The following is a 19,720-nucleotide window of genomic DNA, read 5'->3' on the forward strand; positions in this document are numbered from 1 at the left end:
TTTCCAGTATATATGTCATAATATTGTCAATTTTGCTTTACACATATGAGTTAATAGATAAATTAAGGATCATTAATCATATATTTACAGGTATGATTTATATGGGCTGTTATCAAGATAGCGGCAACCGAGTCCTGGCAGATTATGATTACTTTTCTGATTCGAACTCACCAACCGAGTGTTCAAAAGGCTGCAGCGACTACAAGTTTTTCGGAGTGGAGGTTGGTTGTATATTTAACGTAGAAAATGTATAGCGCAGATATTAACTTAACACAAAGGTATCCAAAGATATAAATAAAGTCCTTAGCAATGAAAATTAACTATATTAGGCTTAATCCCGTTTTGTTCCCTATTTGTTGTGCATTTTGTTTTTAACCTTTGTATTATTAATGTGATTGTATAAAGTATAACATACGCGTATTTCACCTTGATACTGTCTTCAATCTGAAGATTGGCAGAAATATGTCATCTATGCTTGCATACATTTAGTTATAAAAAACTGAAACAGATGTGATCCCTTTAAACAGTACGATATTAAGACAATGTTATATTGCTTATTCGTAGTCACCGCCATGCTATTAATATGTATTTGCAATTAGTGGCGGACACATTGCCTTTGTGGTAATACGATTAATTCTGCAACCCAAGCACTAGAGTCAGAGTGTCGTGATAATTGTCCGGGCGACATAAGCAAAAAATGTGGCTTTCATTGGAGGATTAACATCTACAGACATTGGGGTAAATTTAGAGATTTTCACCAGATTTTAAGTACATTATACGTGTTTAATCACGTTAAGGTTATACACATGGTGAAACGCTTGTCAAATTATAAGTCATATTTCGTTTTGAATATAACATGCATTGCTTGTATTTCTGATTTAGACAGTTTAATAGAGTTAAACAGTTGTTCTATTTGGGAAGCTTACCTGTTTACATGTCCAACAAGCATGTTTGAGACGTTGAATTATAAATAATGATACATTTATACATATTTTGTATTACTAAATAAAGTTTTCTCAAACCGGCCGTGAAAGTCTATAACTGTCTCTTGAAATGTTTTTTTTTTCATACTCTCAGTATCAATTTTAGAGGTAATTATTGATAAATCTTTATTTTAATCATCAGATTTCAGCAAATTTGCAAATGATTGCACAATGACTCACCATAATACAATTGATTTACTTCATGTGGAAATCAACTAATCCCCAGATACAAACAACATGTATGTCACATGATTACCGCATGTATCTAGCGGAACAAGTTTTCACTAAGGTGAACAAATTCATTTGGTGTTAAATGGTCAAAAAATGCCGCCTTTTCAATGAAATTTAGGGCAAAATCGCTTCGTTACGAACAATTTACTTCAAACGTGACAAATGCGGAGAAAAGGCTTACTCCTACATGCAAAGTACAGTTTGTACGGGTTACGGGGATAACCAATACGTTCCTTTTGATATTTTCTGATAATATGATCTACCGACAAGCGAGAACGTACTTTACGCGGACTGTTAATTGCACGTATATTGAGAATAACCTCGCATTTAATGGGAATGTAATTGCTCCAGTTATTTCATATAACAAGCGCGCAGTCAACACGCTGTCATAATTATTCGTATTTAGTATAAATCTGTCCTGTATGATTAAGTTTGAAAGTATTATATAAACAACACATGAACCGGTTGTGTCAGAAATAAGAAATATTGATTTATTAAATTTGGGTCAATAAACCACTGCAAAAATAAATGTATTTACTGTTTATCAAAAAAGAAACTAATTAATGCTCTTAAAGAATCAATAGAAAATACAAAATGTCTTAATCAAAATAATATTAAATTCATATATAATAAACCTTGAACGAACATAGAAATATTTGACATCTGTTGACTTATTTTCATAGTACAATGTAAATGCATTGCACAATCGCTCAGTTGCACTCATCGTGTGTACTAAATTGAAAGATAACGTTAATAAGGAGTGCTCATCTAAACAAAATTTGGTTATTAGTGGGTTTTGATTTTATATATTAAGGCAATTTGCATTTTATACGCTCATCTTTTAATAATGTCCGTTCAAGTAATTAGACGTATTTGAAATCCAGTGTCTAGTTATTGTAACATACGACAAAATTGTATACATGTACTTACTATCAAATGATGAATACACCACTCGTTATCGTTTCCAGGCTGCCCACTCGGAAGTTACAGTGTAAACTGTTCCAAGCAATGCAATTGCCGTGCGAGTTCATGCGACGATGTGACGGGTGCATGTGGAAATGGTGGCTGTAAAGGCGGATGGAAAGGAATAGTGTGTAATGAAAGTAAGTTGTAAATTAATGTTAATAAAACAAAGCCATACACATGAAACAAAAATCTGACAAAAGGAAATAAGAAAGGTATCACCCGCATACAGTACTCTAGAAATCTGAGAACATATTAATCATTTCATTTCATTTATGTGCAAAGATTTATGTGAACAAATACAAAATGTTCAGCAATATATGTATATCATAATAATTAATTTTTTGATCATATTAATAAAAATGCACATATATAGTTATAATTTATATTAATCAACTGCATTTCGAAGACAGAACATACAAAAACACGCGTGCGTAATTCATACAATGTTATTGCAAGCAAGATTTTGACTTAAGCTATAACTGGTAATTTTGAAATGCTATTCTATTGTTAAACAATATGCTAGCCACACAGGTTACCTGAATTTGCAGGTTTTTGTTTTCAGGCTGCCCAACCGGAAGTTACAGCGTTAACTGTTCCATGGAATGCCATTGTCGTGAGGGTCCATGCGACGGTGTGACGGGTACATGTGTAAATGGTAGCTGTAAAGACGGGTGGATAGGAAGAGCGTGTAATGAAAGTACGTTATAAATTTCATTTACATAAAAAACAAACAAACGAACGTAAAATATTTATCTCATATATGCAATTAGCCTGAGCAGGCTTCCGCATATGACCGTATAGAAAATTGACGACATATTTCCTCTTTAGGTTCGTACTCATTCAAAGATATTTATGAACACACAAATATTATTTTCAGTGATTTCGGGATTGATTTGGATTAAGCATTAAGTGGATAATTGGAAATCTCATGCACAGTTATAATTGTTATACGATAATTGCACAGTACAGACTGTTCACTTACAAAGACACGCTTGCTTAATTAATACAATGCCATCGAAAAATGATTTTGAAATTACGCAAAACACGACACGTTTAAAGTATTGATTATTGTAAAACGACATACATTTAACACAAGTAACAAAACATTTCGAAGCATTGGTCTAATAAGATACTATATAAATATGAAAACGGAGCGCCCACACGTGTATAAGAATACGTGTCAAATCCATGCTAATATTGCTTATTTGGGGCTAGCTGTCCCTCTATATATCATTGACTCGTCTATATAATCTACTTCCATCGTGATGATAACTGTCGCAATAAAGAATTCGCATCTTGATTGACGCAATTGCACCGTTTTTACAATATATGTTACTGAATAAATAATATCGTATCCGGTTATCTTGCGCTCTTCACAAAGTTTGGCATATTTGTACAATGCGTATTATTTACTTACATTGTTTTGTCATTCCTTTTATTGAACGATGTTTTATGATAAAATGAAATTATTTGTCAGCAATTATATCTAATTACAATCTGAATTTCAAAGAATTATTCACTTTTGAAATAGTTAATCAAATAGTAACATATTTGAAAATAATTGAATTATTTCCTAACACAGTTGTCTAATCGTCTCGATCTTTTTCCCGCCATACGCAAAGATCGCATGGTCTTATGTACGAGAAGTCTGCTATACAAAAATATAATAAACACATGTATAAACATATTTCTGTGAGTATATTTGACTCAAAACACGTCTGTTAATTAGCTAATTGAAGTAATATAATCAAACAAATGATTACCGGCCATCGTCAAACAATCCAAAGCATATGTACTTTGAGATAAAAGAAGTCTGCCGTGATGCAAAAACGAACACTAAGATAACTTATAATTTTTTATATTTCAAATAAATATGTTTAGTTTAATCACAGTTTTTGACATCATGCAATTATTTATTTTACTGAATTATTTCACAAGTGCGTAAGCTTTAGAGACATTGGATTGTGTTTTTAAACGATGTTTTCTGTATCTGTATCATTTTGACAGCTTTGTATTTATTAAGTCGATCAGATTTATATATGCTCAGTTAAGCATGGAATTATTATGAGATTTCTATTCAATGTATATAATCCTATTAAATGCACAAGAATGCCGCACAACATCGCACATTGGTATCGCAGACGACACTATCTTGTACACCAATCAGAATTAGTTTGTCTTATTTTCAATATTTATGCAAATGGCTCAAATGGCGAAACCAACACAGAGCCATTACATCTTCGCGGCCGCGGGATCCAATCATCCAATAACATGACAGGTCAGTCGTGTAGTTATATATGCTTAAGCATAGTTTTGCTGTCCGAAGGTAGTATTTACCAACCTTTTTGTAGTTGCATCAAGTATTATATCCATATGTTTAAAATGGTTAAAATAATATATTATTTCATGGAAGTATTTATTAAATGCGTGTTATTCAGTTTTTTAATCCGACACGCATTATTGAATTTTTTTAATGTGATAATAACAAATAATCATTGTAAATAATTTAATGTAAAAATTTGTCTTGATAAAAAACAGGTGAAAATTATGCTTCATGTACAACGACGCCTCGTGTTCGCGGAAAGCGTGGGCTTTAATTCTTGATTAAACATTCGTGGCCAAGAGAACGTTGAAGTCTTTACTTTTAGCTATACAATGTGTAGAGCATTTTAATTAAATTTGACAACCCGTTTCTCTAAATTAAAACAAATCGGTTAATCTGTCTACAGTGCTTCAATGGTCGAGATAGGTTACTATTGACATGTGATAAGTTCTAGGATTGTATACATCTCCATGTGAAATGCGTATTTTCGGCTGCCTGAGTGCTGATTTGCTGATTAGAGTATGAAGCAGAATAGGTTGACAGCTAGCATCGTGTCTTTTGCCGAGAGATGATGTTGCAATTATGTAAAACTATTAATGTTTGATATTGGGAAGGTATGGTTAGTCATTGTTTGTCGCACTACACAAGCGTTATACATTCACTTTATATCAAACCATCAATACATAATACGCTGATATTGTCAGCTTAAATGTTCGCGGTATCAAATTTGTAGTTCATATAGTTATATATGCAAAAGCTTTCGATATTCCCGATTCCAAGCGAAATTGACATTTTGTTACTTAAATATGAATCAACCAAAGAATACTATATATCAAATAATATTGTTGAAAACGTACGTTGAATTGTAAATATATAAATTGCAATTTATTTATAAAAATGTTTTTAAATGATAACAAACTTCGTTCGCGGCTGGATAAGGTAAAACAGAATCAGGTGTGCTAACTTGGGCGTAGAATTGGTAATCATAAAGACCATGGCCCTTTTGTAGTTCCCCTCGGACGGATCCTAAAGTCTGACGAGGATTATGGTAACAGGATATAACTTTGCCCTGTGCGAACAGGAAAACGCGTTTCGGCGTTACCACATGGAACAGAACAAGCTATTACGATATGCGCATGGGTCTTTGAATGAAGGAACATATTTAAGCATCTCGTTAACGCTTTCCAATATACTAGAGTCACCGGGATCGCTGCTTCCAGTTGTGTCTCGCCTTTATGGTGATATCAGCGACATCGTTCCAACGTTAGCGTTGTCCGAAATATATCTAAAGGTCTTAAAATATACCGTTGGTATGAACGAGCGAGAAAAATATGTGCATTCTGTTCGCATACACAGTGCAACACTTGAGCTTACTTCGGAGTATAACTGATTATTGGATATTCATACCGAATTAGGAACTGACTTTTTCTTACATAAACAATACATTAAAATACAATCTTACATTGAACATAGCTAATAATACGAACATAAAGCCCTTCAATGCTAGAAGTCTATTATTAGAATGTAAGTATCCGCATGGTCGCGAAAATGCCTCTAATACACTGGAACGATTTATCGAATTTCTTCTATATATTTTTTTCCTAATAAAACAAATCCGTGATCGCACGCACTGAAATGTCGTGTTTTCTTTACATATAGAGCTACATATGCAACACATCTATCTGTATAATTATCGACAGTGACATACAAAGCAATAAGCATAGTAGAGTGAACAAATCCTTAGCTTTACAATGCAAGAAATGAAACATAGTCTTTAATAGACGATAAAGTATACGCGAGTCCATTTCAGTTTTCATTGCGATTTATTTGTGCTTATTTAATTTTAACACAACGTTTTCCAATGTTCGTAAAATACAAGATAACAGCAAGACCCTTAACGAGAATCGCCCGCGACAACAAGAAATTATGACCTCCTTGTTCAGTGGTCTGGCGTGAATTGAGCACAGTGTGTATTTTAGGTATATGATGTGTAAACAAACATTCTCTTATCTAACCGTTGATTGGTCAATAGTATTCGCCTCCGCACGTACTAATTGTTGATTGACTGCATCGCTATTTTACCGATTGAATCCCATGGTCGGATATAGCCTAAATTACTTGTTCCGTTGGACCATTGCTGACAGGATGTTTTGACATTTAATTTGCAGTAATCTACATGGGGCAGGGCAGACGGCAGTTTAATGAATAATCTATTTTTTTTACATCTTTTATGTATATGCCTTAAGGAAACTGTTTGATTGACACGTAAGTCACGATCTTCAATAACCTATGTGCGTTGTAATGTAAACATATTTGCGTTTACATTCTTTTTAGGAAATATTTTATTCAAAATTATATTATTTAATTTATACCAATATATTTTATAATTAAACATCTATTAATAATTTCCAAAATTAAATTATTTAAATTTGATATATTTATACATTGAAGCCCTAAATATTCGTTACGTTACACATATTGATATCATTATATTCTTTATAATTAAACATCTATTAATAATTTCCTTAATTCAATTATGATATATTTATACAATACAGCCTCAAATATTAGTTACGTTGCAAAAAGAAAGACTTAAACATAATACACGGAATTTTAAGCTAATGCTTAATGTCGCAGTACATGTTTTTTTATTGAAATATTCTACAAAACATATACATTTCCTCTACATATTAGCATGTGTATCCTTAGTATCGGTTCTCTTAATGAAAACATCCAAATATTTTAAGTGAAAAGATTGAAAAACATACATTTTTAATACGTCAATTTATAGATTAATGTGAATTATCGGACATAACAACAAAAACTGCATTAAGATCGCTGATGTTTTGCCAAAATACTGGCGAGACTAAGCTCCACGTAGTAATCATTATCATGTTCACCGTTTCTCATATTATCGGCCCTTCTGATTGGTTGCTAAGGTTTGTTACTATGCGCATGTGCTTTTTCTATAAATAGTTTCTTAATGGAAAAACGAAACACTTGTTCATGTTTCTTAAAAGAAAAATTTTTACAAATAAGCGACTTATACAACATTGGATAAACCTACTAATACACCAAAAATAAAATAACATTATTATGTGTAATCATAATATCGGCCTGGAATAAACATGACCTACTTTCAATTGAAAACCGTAAAACATTAGAAAGATCGTCGTAATAGTCATTATTAAACAGCAAATGAATTAAAACTTCTAAAAATGGAAAAACATTTACTGTCCAGCACTTCTTGAAAGGTTTTCTTGAAAGACACGATACAATGAGGACGGCCGATACTATGAGAATAAGGTATTAACTCTTAGGAGTGTAAATATTACTCATACCCGTAGCCATGGGGGATGCGTTGGGTGCGTTCGCACCCAATAATTTTTGACGAGTCTGTTAAAGCTGTAACGGTAATAGATATAATAACGTAATGTGAAGCCTACTTATTGTGGGTTGAAATCCCAGTCCAATAACATTTTTCGACAATCATCTAAATGGCTGGACTCCAATTTGATTAACTTGAATAAATAATCTTATAAAAAAGAAAGTACATTTTAGATGATTATTAACGGAAGGTTATGCCACCAAAAAGGACTGTAATCAAAGGACACCCTGTCGACTATTGCCGAAGAGTAATGAGTCACTGGTTAATAATTTGGCATTATACCACGATTTATAACAATTACACATTGTGCACAGCATTTTCAACAGACTTCATTGTCTTTTTGTTATATCACCGTACAACAATTTTCGGAAAAGCTAAACGGTTATACAGAAAAAAATATCAGCTATGCTCAAGACAGGATAAATTTGTTGTTTTTTGCCAAGAAAACTTTTTTGCTTTTTTGTAGTTTACTATCCTTTAATGGGATCTGTTCTGCTCCAAGAACAGAACTTTCCACAATGTTTTAAGTATGTCAAACTTGACTCTAGGAAATATGTTTTTACTCTTAAACAGTTGTTATAATTAATTTAAAACGTTATAACATATGATCAGGTGAACGTTAACGTTGAATATTCTTTAACTTTGAAGGACCTTTAGCATAATGGCAGGTTTTTGTTTTCAGGCTGCCCACCCGGAAGTTACAGCGTTAACTGTTCCAAGCAATGCCATTGCCGCCAGGGTCCATGCGACGGTGTTACGGGTGCATGTGGAAATCGTGGCTGTAAAGACGGATGGAAAGGAAAAGCGTGTAATGAAAGTAAGTTGTCAATTAATGTTAATAAAACAAAACCATGCGCATAAAACAAAATCCTCATCATATAAGAAAATAAGAAAGGTAGCACCCGCATATAATACTCTAGAAATATGAGAATATATTGACCATTTTACTTTCAAATATGTGCAAACATTTATGTGAACAAACACAAAATGTTCAGCAATATATGCATATAATACGATAAATTATTTGAGCATATTAATGAAATGCACATAAATATATATCATTTCTATTAATTAACTGCATTTCGAAGACACAACTTACAAATAAACGCGTTCTCGATTCATACAATGCTATTGCAAGCAAGATTTTGAATATAGGTATAACTGGTAATTTTGAAATTCTATTTTATTTTAAAACAAAGTAATCGCCACTCAGGTTACCTGAATTTTAAGGTTTTTATTTTCAGGCTACCCACCCGAAAGCTACAGCGTTAGCTGTTTCAATCAATGATGTTTCCAGTATATATGTCATAATATTGTCAATTTTGCTTTACACATATGAGTTAATTGATAAATTAAGGATCATTAATCATATATTTACAGGTATGATTTATATGGGCTGTTATCAAGATAGCGGCAACCGAGTCCTGGCAGATTATGATTACTTTTCTGATTCGAACTCACCAACCGAGTGTTCAAAAGGCTGCAGCGACTACAAGTTTTTCGGAGTGGAGGTTGGTTGTATATTTAACGTAGAAAATGTATAGCGCAGATATTAACTTAACACAAAGGTATCCAAAGATATAAATAAAGTCCTTAGCAATGAAAATTAACTATATTAGGCTTAATCCCGTTTTGTTCCCTATTTGTTGTGCATTTTGTTTTTAACCTTTGTATTATTAATGTGATTGTATTAAGTATAACATACGCGTATTTCACCTTGATACTGTCTTCAATCTGAAGATTGGCAGAAATATGTCATCTATGCTTGCATACATTTAGTTATAAAAAACTGAAACAGATGTGATCCCTTTAAACAGTACGATATTAAGACAATGTTATATTGCTTATTCGTAGTCACCGCCATGCTATTAATATGTATTTGCAATTAGTGGCGGACACATTGCCTTTGTGGTAATACGATTAATTCTGCAACCCAAGCACTAGAGTCAGAGTGTCGTGATAATTGTCCGGGCGACATAAGCAAAAAATGTGGCTTTCATTGGAGGATTAACATCTACAGACATTGGGGTAAATTTAGAGATTTTCACCAGATTTTAAGTACATTATACGTGTTTAATCACGTTAAGGTTATACACATGGTGAAACGCTTGTCAAATTATAAGTCATATTTCGTTTTGAATATAACATGCATTGCTTGTATTTCTGATTTAGACAGTTTAATAGAGTTAAACAGTTGTTCTATTTGGGAAGCTTACCTGTTTACATGTCCAACAAGCATGTTTGAGACGTTGAATTATAAATAATGATACATTTATACATATTTTGTATTACTAAATAAAGTTTTCTCAAACCGGCCGTGAAAGTCTATAACTGTCTCTTGAAATGTGTTTTTTTTCAAACTCTCAGTATCAATTTTAGAGGTAATTATTGATAAATCTTTATTTTAATCATCAGATTTCAGCAAATTTGCAAATGATTGCACAATGACTCACCATAATACAATTGATTTACTTCATGTGGAAATCAACTAATCCCCAGATACAAACAACATGTATGTCACATGATTACCGCATGTATCTAGCGGAACAAGTTTTCACTAAGGTGAACAAATTCATTTGGTGTTAAATGGTCAAAGAATGCCGCCTTTTCAATGAAATTTAGGGCAAAATCGCTTCGTTACGAACAATTTACTTCAAACGTGACAAATGCGGAGAAAAGGCTTACTCCTACATGCAAAGTACAGTTTGTACGGGTTACGGGGATAACCAATACGTTCCTTTTGATATTTTCTGATAGTATGATCTACCGACAAGCGAGAACGTACTTTAACGCGGACTGTTTATTGCACGTATATTGAGAATAACCTCGCATTTAATGGGAATGTAATTGCTCCAGTAATTTCATATAACAAGCGCGCAGTCAACACGCTGTCATAATTATTCGTATTTAGTATAAATCTGTCCTGTATGATTAAGTTTGAAAGTATTATATAAACAACACATGAACCGGTTGTGTCAGAAAAAAGAAATATTGATTTATTAAATTTGGGTCACTAAACCACTGCAAAAATAAATGTATTTACTGTTTATCAAAAAAGAAACTAATTAATGCTCTTAAAGAATCAATAGAAAATACAAAATGTCTTAATTAAAATAATATTAAATTCATATATAATAAACCTTGAACGAACATAGAAATATTTGACATCTGTTGACTTATTTTCATAGTACAATGTAAATGCATTGCACAATCGCTCAGTTGCACTCATCGTGTGTACTAAATTGAAAGATAACGTTAATAAGGAGTGCTCATCTAAACAAAATTTGGTTATTAGTGGGTTTTGATTTTATATATTAAGGCAATTTGCATTTTATACGCTCATCTTTTAATAATGTCCGTTCAAGTAATTAGACGTATTTGAAATCCAGTGTCTAGTTATTGTAACATACGACAAAATTGTATACATGTACTTACTATCAAATGATGAATACACCACTCGTTATCGTTTCCAGGCTGCCCACTCGGAAGTTACAGTGTAAACTGTTCCAAGCAATGCAATTGCCGTGCGAGTTCATGCGACGATGTGACGGGTGCATGTGGAAATGGTGGCTGTAAAGGCGGATGGAAAGGAATAGTGTGTAATGAAAGTAAGTTGTAAATTAATGTTAATAAAACAAAGCCATACACATGAAACAAAAATCTGACAAAAGGAAATAAGAAAGGTATCACCCGCATACAGTACTCTAGAAATCTGAGAACATATTAATCATTTCATTTCATTTATGTGCAAAGATTTATGTGAACAAATACAAAATGTTCAGCAATATATGTATATCATAATAATTAATTTTTTGATCATATTAATAAAAATGCACATATATAGTTATAATTTATATTAATCAACTGCATTTCGAAGACAGAACATACAAAAACACGCGTGCGTAATTCATACAATGTTATTGCAAGCAAGATTTTGACTTAAGCTATAACTGGTAATTTTGAAATGCTATTCTATTGTTAAACAATATGCTAGCCACACAGGTTACCTGAATTTGCAGGTTTTTGTTTTCAGGCTGCCCAACCGGAAGTTACAGCGTTAACTGTTCCATGGAATGCCATTGTCGTGAGGGTCCATGCGACGGTGTGACGGGTACATGTGTAAATGGTAGCTGTAAAGACGGGTGGATAGGAAGAGCGTGTAATGAAAGTACGTTATAAATTTCATTTACATAAAAAACAAACAAACGAACGTAAAATATTTATCTCATATATGCAATTAGCCTGAGCAGGCTTCCGCATATGACCGTATAGAAAATTGACGACATATTTCCTCTTTAGGTTCGTACTCATTCAAAGATATTTATGAACACACAAATATTATTTTCAGTGATTTCGGGATTGATTTGGATTAAGCATTAAGTGGATAATTGGAAATCTCATGCACAGTTATAATTGTTATACGATAATTGCACAGTACAGACTGTTCACTTACAAAGACACGCTTGCTTAATTAATACAATGCCATCGAAAAATGATTTTGAAATTACGCAAAACACGACACGTTTAAAGTATTGATTATTGTAAAACGACATACATTTAACACAAGTAACAAAACATTTCGAAGCATTGGTCTAATAAGATACTATATAAATATGAAAACGGAGCGCCCACACGTGTATAAGAATACGTGTCAAATCCATGCTAATATTGCTTATTTGGGGCTAGCTGTCCCTCTATATATCATTGACTCGTCTATATAATCTACTTCCATCGTGATGATAACTGTCGCAATAAAGAATTCGCATCTTGATTGACGCAATTGCACCGTTTTTACAATATATGTTACTGAATAAATAATATCGTATCCGGTTATCTTGCGCTCTTCACAAAGTTTGGCATATTTGTACAATGCGTATTATTTACTTACATTGTTTTGTCATTCCTTTTATTGAACGATGTTTTATGATAAAATGAAATTATTTGTCAGCAATTATATCTAATTACAATCTGAATTTCAAAGAATTATTCACTTTTGAAATAGTTAATCAAATAGTAACATATTTGAAAATAATTGAATTATTTCCTAACACAGTTGTCTAATCGTCTCGATCTTTTTCCCGCCATACGCAAAGATCGCATGGTCTTATGTACGAGAAGTCTGCTATACAAAAATATAATAAACACATGTATAAACATATTTCTGTGAGTATATTTGACTCAAAACACGTCTGTTAATTAGCTAATTGAAGTAATATAATCAAACAAATGATTACCGGCCATCGTCAAACAATCCAAAGCATATGTACTTTGAGATAAAAGAAGTCTGCCGTGATGCAAAAACGAACACTAAGATAACTTATAATTTTTTATATTTCAAATAAATATGTTTAGTTTAATCACAGTTTTTGACATCATGCAATTATTTATTTTACTGAATTATTTCACAAGTGCGTAAGCTTTAGAGACATTGGATTGTGTTTTTAAACGATGTTTTCTGTAGCTGTATCATTTTGACAGCTTTGTATTTATTAAGTCGATCAGATTTATATATGCTCAGTTAAGCATGGAATTATTATGAGATTTCTATTCAATGTATATAATCCTATTAAATGCACAAGAATGCCGCACAACATCGCACATTGGTATCGCAGACGACACTATCTTGTACACCAATCAGAATTAGTTTGTCTTATTTTCAATATTTATGCAAATGGCTCAAATGGCGAAACCAACACAGAGCCATTACATCTTCGCGGCCGCGGGATCCAATCATCCAATAACATGACAGGTCAGTCGTGTAGTTATATATGCTTAAGCATAGTTTTGCTGTCCGAAGGTAGTATTTACCAACCTTTTTGTAGTTGCATCAAGTATTATATCCATATGTTTAAAATGGTTAAAATAATATATTATTTCATGGAAGTATTTATTAAATGCGTGTTATTCAGTTTTTTAATCCGACACGCATTATTGAATTTTTTTAATGTGATAATAACAAATAATCATTGTAAATAATTTAATGTAAAAATTTGTCTTGATAAAAAACAGGTGAAAATTATGCTTCATGTACAACGACGCCTCGTGTTCGCGGAAAGCGTGGGCTTTAATTCTTGATTAAACATTCGTGGCCAAGAGAACGTTGAAGTCTTTACTTTTAGCTATACAATGTGTAGAGCATTTTAATTAAATTTGACAACCCGTTTCTCTAAATTAAAACAAATCGGTTAATCTGTCTACAGTGCTTCAATGGTCGAGATAGGTTACTATTGACATGTGATAAGTTCTAGGATTGTATACATCTCCATGTGAAATGCGTATTTTCGGCTGCCTGAGTGCTGATTTGCTGATTAGAGTATGAAGCAGAATAGGTTGACAGCTAGCATCGTGTCTTTTGCCGAGAGATGATGTTGCAATTATGTAAAACTATTAATGTTTGATATTGGGAAGGTATGGTTAGTCATTGTTTGTCGCACTACACAAGCGTTATACATTCACTTTATATCAAACCATCAATACATAATACGCTGATATTGTCAGCTTAAATGTTCGCGGTATCAAATTTGTAGTTCATATAGTTATATATGCAAAAGCTTTCGATATTCCCGATTCCAAGCGAAATTGACATTTTGTTACTTAAATATGAATCAACCAAAGAATACTATATATCAAATAATATTGTTGAAAACGTACGTTGAATTGTAAATATATAAATTGCAATTTATTTATAAAAATGTTTTTAAATGATAACAAACTTCGTTCGCGGCTGGATAAGGTAAAACAGAATCAGGTGTGCTAACTTGGGCGTAGAATTGGTAATCATAAAGACCATGGCCCTTTTGTAGTTCCCCTCGGACGGATCCTAAAGTCTGACGAGGATTATGGTAACAGGATATAACTTTGCCCTGTGCGAACAGGAAAACGCGTTTCGGCGTTACCACATGGAACAGAACAAGCTATTACGATATGCGCATGGGTCTTTGAATGAAGGAACATATTTAAGCATCTCGTTAACGCTTTCCAATATACTAGAGTCACCGGGATCGCTGCTTCCAGTTGTGTCTCGCCTTTATGGTGATATCAGCGACATCGTTCCAACGTTAGCGTTGTCCGAAATATATCTAAAGGTCTTAAAATATACCGTTGGTATGAACGAGCGAGAAAAATATGTGCATTCTGTTCGCATACACAGTGCAACACTTGAGCTTACTTCGGAGTATAACTGATTATTGGATATTCATACCGAATTAGGAACTGACTTTTTCTTACATAAACAATACATTAAAATACAATCTTACATTGAACATAGCTAATAATACGAACATAAAGCCCTTCAATGCTAGAAGTCTATTATTAGAATGTAAGTATCCGCATGGTCGCGAAAATGCCTCTAATACACTGGAACGATTTATCGAATTTCTTCTATATATTTTTTTCCTAATAAAACAAATCCGTGATCGCACGCACTGAAATGTCGTGTTTTCTTTACATATAGAGCTACATATGCAACACATCTATCTGTATAATTATCGACAGTGACATACAAAGCAATAAGCATAGTAGAGTGAACAAATCCTTAGCTTTACAATGCAAGAAATGAAACATAGTCTTTAATAGACGATAAAGTATACGCGAGTCCATTTCAGTTTTCATTGCGATTTATTTGTGCTTATTTAATTTTAACACAACGTTTTCCAATGTTCGTAAAATACAAGATAACAGCAAGACCCTTAACGAGAATCGCCCGCGACAACAAGAAATTATGACCTCCTTGTTCAGTGGTCTGGCGTGAATTGAGCACAGTGTGTATTTTAGGTATATGATGTGTAAACAAACATTCTCTTATCTAACCGTTGATTGGTCAATAGTATTCGCCTCCGCACGTACTAATTGTTGATTGACTGCATCGCTATTTTACCGATTGAATCCCATGGTCGGATATAGCCTAAATTACTTGTTCCGTTGGACCATTGCTGACAGGATGTTTTGACATTTAATTTGCAGTAATCTACATGGGGCAGGGCAGACGGCAGTTTAATGAATAATCTATTTTTTTTACATCTTTTATGTATATGCCTTAAGGAAACTGTTTGATTGACACGTAAGTCACGATCTTCAATAACCTATGTGCGTTGTAATGTAAACATATTTGCGTTTACATTCTTTTTAGGAAATATTTTATTCAAAATTATATTATTTAATTTATACCAATATATTTTATAATTAAACATCTATTAATAATTTCCAAAATTAAATTATTTAAATTTGATATATTTATACATTGAAGCCCTAAATATTCGTTACGTTACACATATTGATATCATTATATTCTTTATAATTAAACATCTATTAATAATTTCCTTAATTCAATTATGATATATTTATACAATACAGCCTCAAATATTAGTTACGTTGCAAAAAGAAAGACTTAAACATAATACACGGAATTTTAAGCTAATGCTTAATGTCGCAGTACATGTTTTTTTATTGAAATATTCTACAAAACATATACATTTCCTCTACATATTAGCATGTGTATCCTTAGTATCGGTTCTCTTAATGAAAACATCCAAATATTTTAAGTGAAAAGATTGAAAAACATACATTTTTAATACGTCAATTTATAGATTAATGTGAATTATCGGACATAACAACAAAAACTGCATTAAGATCGCTGATGTTTTGCCAAAATACTGGCGAGACTAAGCTCCACGTAGTAATCATTATCATGTTCACCGTTTCTCATATTATCGGCCCTTCTGATTGGTTGCTAAGGTTTGTTACTATGCGCATGTGCTTTTTCTATAAATAGTTTCTTAATGGAAAAACGAAACACTTGTTCATGTTTCTTAAAAGAAAAATTTTTACAAATAAGCGACTTATACAACATTGGATAAACCTACTAATACACCAAAAATAAAATAACATTATTATGTGTAATCATAATATCGGCCTGGAATAAACATGACCTACTTTCAATTGAAAACCGTAAAACATTAGAAAGATCGTCGTAATAGTCATTATTAAACAGCAAATGAATTAAAACTTCTAAAAATGGAAAAACATTTACTGTCCAGCACTTCTTGAAAGGTTTTCTTGAAAGACACGATACAATGAGGACGGCCGATACTATGAGAATAAGGTATTAACTCTTAGGAGTGTAAATATTACTCATACCCGTAGCCATGGGGGATGCGTTGGGTGCGTTCGCACCCAATAATTTTTGACGAGTCTGTTAAAGCTGTAACGGTAATAGATATAATAACGTAATGTGAAGCCTACTTATTGTGGGTTGAAATCCCAGTCCAATAACATTTTTCGACAATCATCTAAATGGCTGGACTCCAATTTGATTAACTTGAATAAATAATCTTATAAAAAAGAAAGTACATTTTAGATGATTATTAACGGAAGGTTATGCCACCAAAAAGGACTGTAATCAAAGGACACCCTGTCGACTATTGCCGAAGAGTAATGAGTCACTGGTTAATAATTTGGCATTATACCACGATTTATAACAATTACACATTGTGCACAGCATTTTCAACAGACTTCATTGTCTTTTTGTTATATCACCGTACAACAATTTTCGGAAAAGCTAAACGGTTATACAGAAAAAAATATCAGCTATGCTCAAGACAGGATAAATTTGTTGTTTTTTGCCAAGAAAACTTTTTTGCTTTTTTGTAGTTTACTATCCTTTAATGGGATCTGTTCTGCTCCAAGAACAGAACTTTCCACAATGTTTTAAGTATGTCAAACTTGACTCTAGGAAATATGTTTTTACTCTTAAACAGTTGTTATAATTAATTTAAAACGTTATAACATATGATCAGGTGAACGTTAACGTTGAATATTCTTTAACTTTGAAGGACCTTTAGCATAATGGCAGGTTTTTGTTTTCAGGCTGCCCACCCGGAAGTTACAGCGTTAACTGTTCCAAGCAATGCCATTGCCGCCAGGGTCCATGCGACGGTGTTACGGGTGCATGTGGAAATCGTGGCTGTAAAGACGGATGGAAAGGAAAAGCGTGTAATGAAAGTAAGTTGTCAATTAATGTTAATAAAACAAAACCATGCGCATAAAACAAAATCCTCATCATATAAGAAAATAAGAAAGGTAGCACCCGCATATAATACTCTAGAAATATGAGAATATATTGACCATTTTACTTTCAAATATGTGCAAACATTTATGTGAACAAACACAAAATGTTCAGCAATATATGCATATAATACGATAAATTATTTGAGCATATTAATGAAATGCACATAAATATATATCATTTCTATTAATTAACTGCATTTCGAAGACACAACTTACAAATAAACGCGTTCTCGATTCATACAATGCTATTGCAAGCAAGATTTTGAATATAGGTATAACTGGTAATTTTGAAATTCTATTTTATTTTAAAACAAAGTAATCGCCACTCAGGTTACCTGAATTTTAAGGTTTTTATTTTCAGGCTACCCACCCGAAAGCTACAGCGTTAGCTGTTTCAATCAATGATGTTTCCAGTATATATGTCATAATATTGTCAATTTTGCTTTACACATATGAGTTAATTGATAAATTAAGGATCATTAATCATATATTTACAGGTATGATTTATATGGGCTGTTATCAAGATAGCGGCAACCGAGTCCTGGCAGATTATGATTACTTTTCTGATTCGAACTCACCAACCGAGTGTTCAAAAGGCTGCAGCGACTACAAGTTTTTCGGAGTGGAGGTTGGTTGTATATTTAACGTAGAAAATGTATAGCGCAGATATTAACTTAACACAAAGGTATCCAAAGATATAAATAAAGTCCTTAGCAATGAAAATTAACTATATTAGGCTTAATCCCGTTTTGTTCCCTATTTGTTGTGCATTTTGTTTTTAACCTTTGTATTATTAATGTGATTGTATTAAGTATAACATACGCGTATTTCACCTTGATACTGTCTTCAATCTGAAGATTGGCAGAAATATGTCATCTATGCTTGCATACATTTAGTTATAAAAAACTGAAACAGATGTGATCCCTTTAAACAGTACGATATTAAGACAATGTTATATTGCTTATTCGTAGTCACCGCCATGCTATTAATATGTATTTGCAATTAGTGGCGGACACATTGCCTTTGTGGTAATACGATTAATTCTGCAACCCAAGCACTAGAGTCAGAGTGTCGTGATAATTGTCCGGGCGACATAAGCAAAAAATGTGGCTTTCATTGGAGGATTAACATCTACAGACATTGGGGTAAATTTAGAGATTTTCACCAGATTTTAAGTACATTATACGTGTTTAATCACGTTAAGGTTATACACATGGTGAAACGCTTGTCAAATTATAAGTCATATTTCGTTTTGAATATAACATGCATTGCTTGTATTTCTGATTTAGACAGTTTAATAGAGTTAAACAGTTGTTCTATTTGGGAAGCTTACCTGTTTACATGTCCAACAAGCATGTTTGAGACGTTGAATTATAAATAATGATACATTTATACATATTTTGTATTACTAAATAAAGTTTTCTCAAACCGGCCGTGAAAGTCTATAACTGTCTCTTGAAATGTGTTTTTTTTCAAACTCTCAGTATCAATTTTAGAGGTAATTATTGATAAATCTTTATTTTAATCATCAGATTTCAGCAAATTTGCAAATGATTGCACAATGACTCACCATAATACAATTGATTTACTTCATGTGGAAATCAACTAATCCCCAGATACAAACAACATGTATGTCACATGATTACCGCATGTATCTAGCGGAACAAGTTTTCACTAAGGTGAACAAATTCATTTGGTGTTAAATGGTCAAAGAATGCCGCCTTTTCAATGAAATTTAGGGCAAAATCGCTTCGTTACGAACAA

At 32.7% G+C, this 19,720-nt stretch overlaps 1 protein-coding gene and 1 long non-coding RNA gene across 2 annotated transcripts in view; both read left to right on the forward strand.

Moving 5' to 3' along the window:
- The first annotated feature begins 523 nt into the window (after positions 1 to 523).
- Positions 524 to 2,839, forward strand: LOC127875865 (uncharacterized). Its single transcript, XR_008047487.1, has 3 exons — positions 524 to 738; positions 2,183 to 2,317; positions 2,743 to 2,839. It is a non-coding gene; the product is annotated as an uncharacterized LOC127875865 (long non-coding RNA).
- Positions 2,840 to 9,490: 6,651 nt separating this feature from the next.
- Positions 9,491 to 19,720, forward strand: part of LOC127878773 (multiple epidermal growth factor-like domains protein 11) — a 30,067-nt gene continuing 19,837 nt past the window's right edge. The window contains exons 1-7 of the mRNA XM_052425301.1: positions 9,491 to 9,520; positions 9,781 to 9,919; positions 11,365 to 11,499; positions 11,925 to 12,059; positions 17,756 to 17,890; positions 18,454 to 18,584; positions 18,963 to 19,101. Of these exons, the coding sequence (XP_052281261.1) occupies positions 9,491 to 9,520; positions 9,781 to 9,919; positions 11,365 to 11,499; positions 11,925 to 12,059; positions 17,756 to 17,890; positions 18,454 to 18,584; positions 18,963 to 19,101 (844 nt within the window). The remainder of the gene's footprint in view (positions 9,521 to 9,780; positions 9,920 to 11,364; positions 11,500 to 11,924; positions 12,060 to 17,755; positions 17,891 to 18,453; positions 18,585 to 18,962; positions 19,102 to 19,720) is intronic.

The sequence above is a fragment of the Dreissena polymorpha genome, chromosome 4 (genome assembly GCF_020536995.1).
Source record: "Dreissena polymorpha isolate Duluth1 chromosome 4, UMN_Dpol_1.0, whole genome shotgun sequence".
NCBI classification, from domain to species: domain Eukaryota; kingdom Metazoa; phylum Mollusca; class Bivalvia; order Myida; family Dreissenidae; genus Dreissena; species Dreissena polymorpha.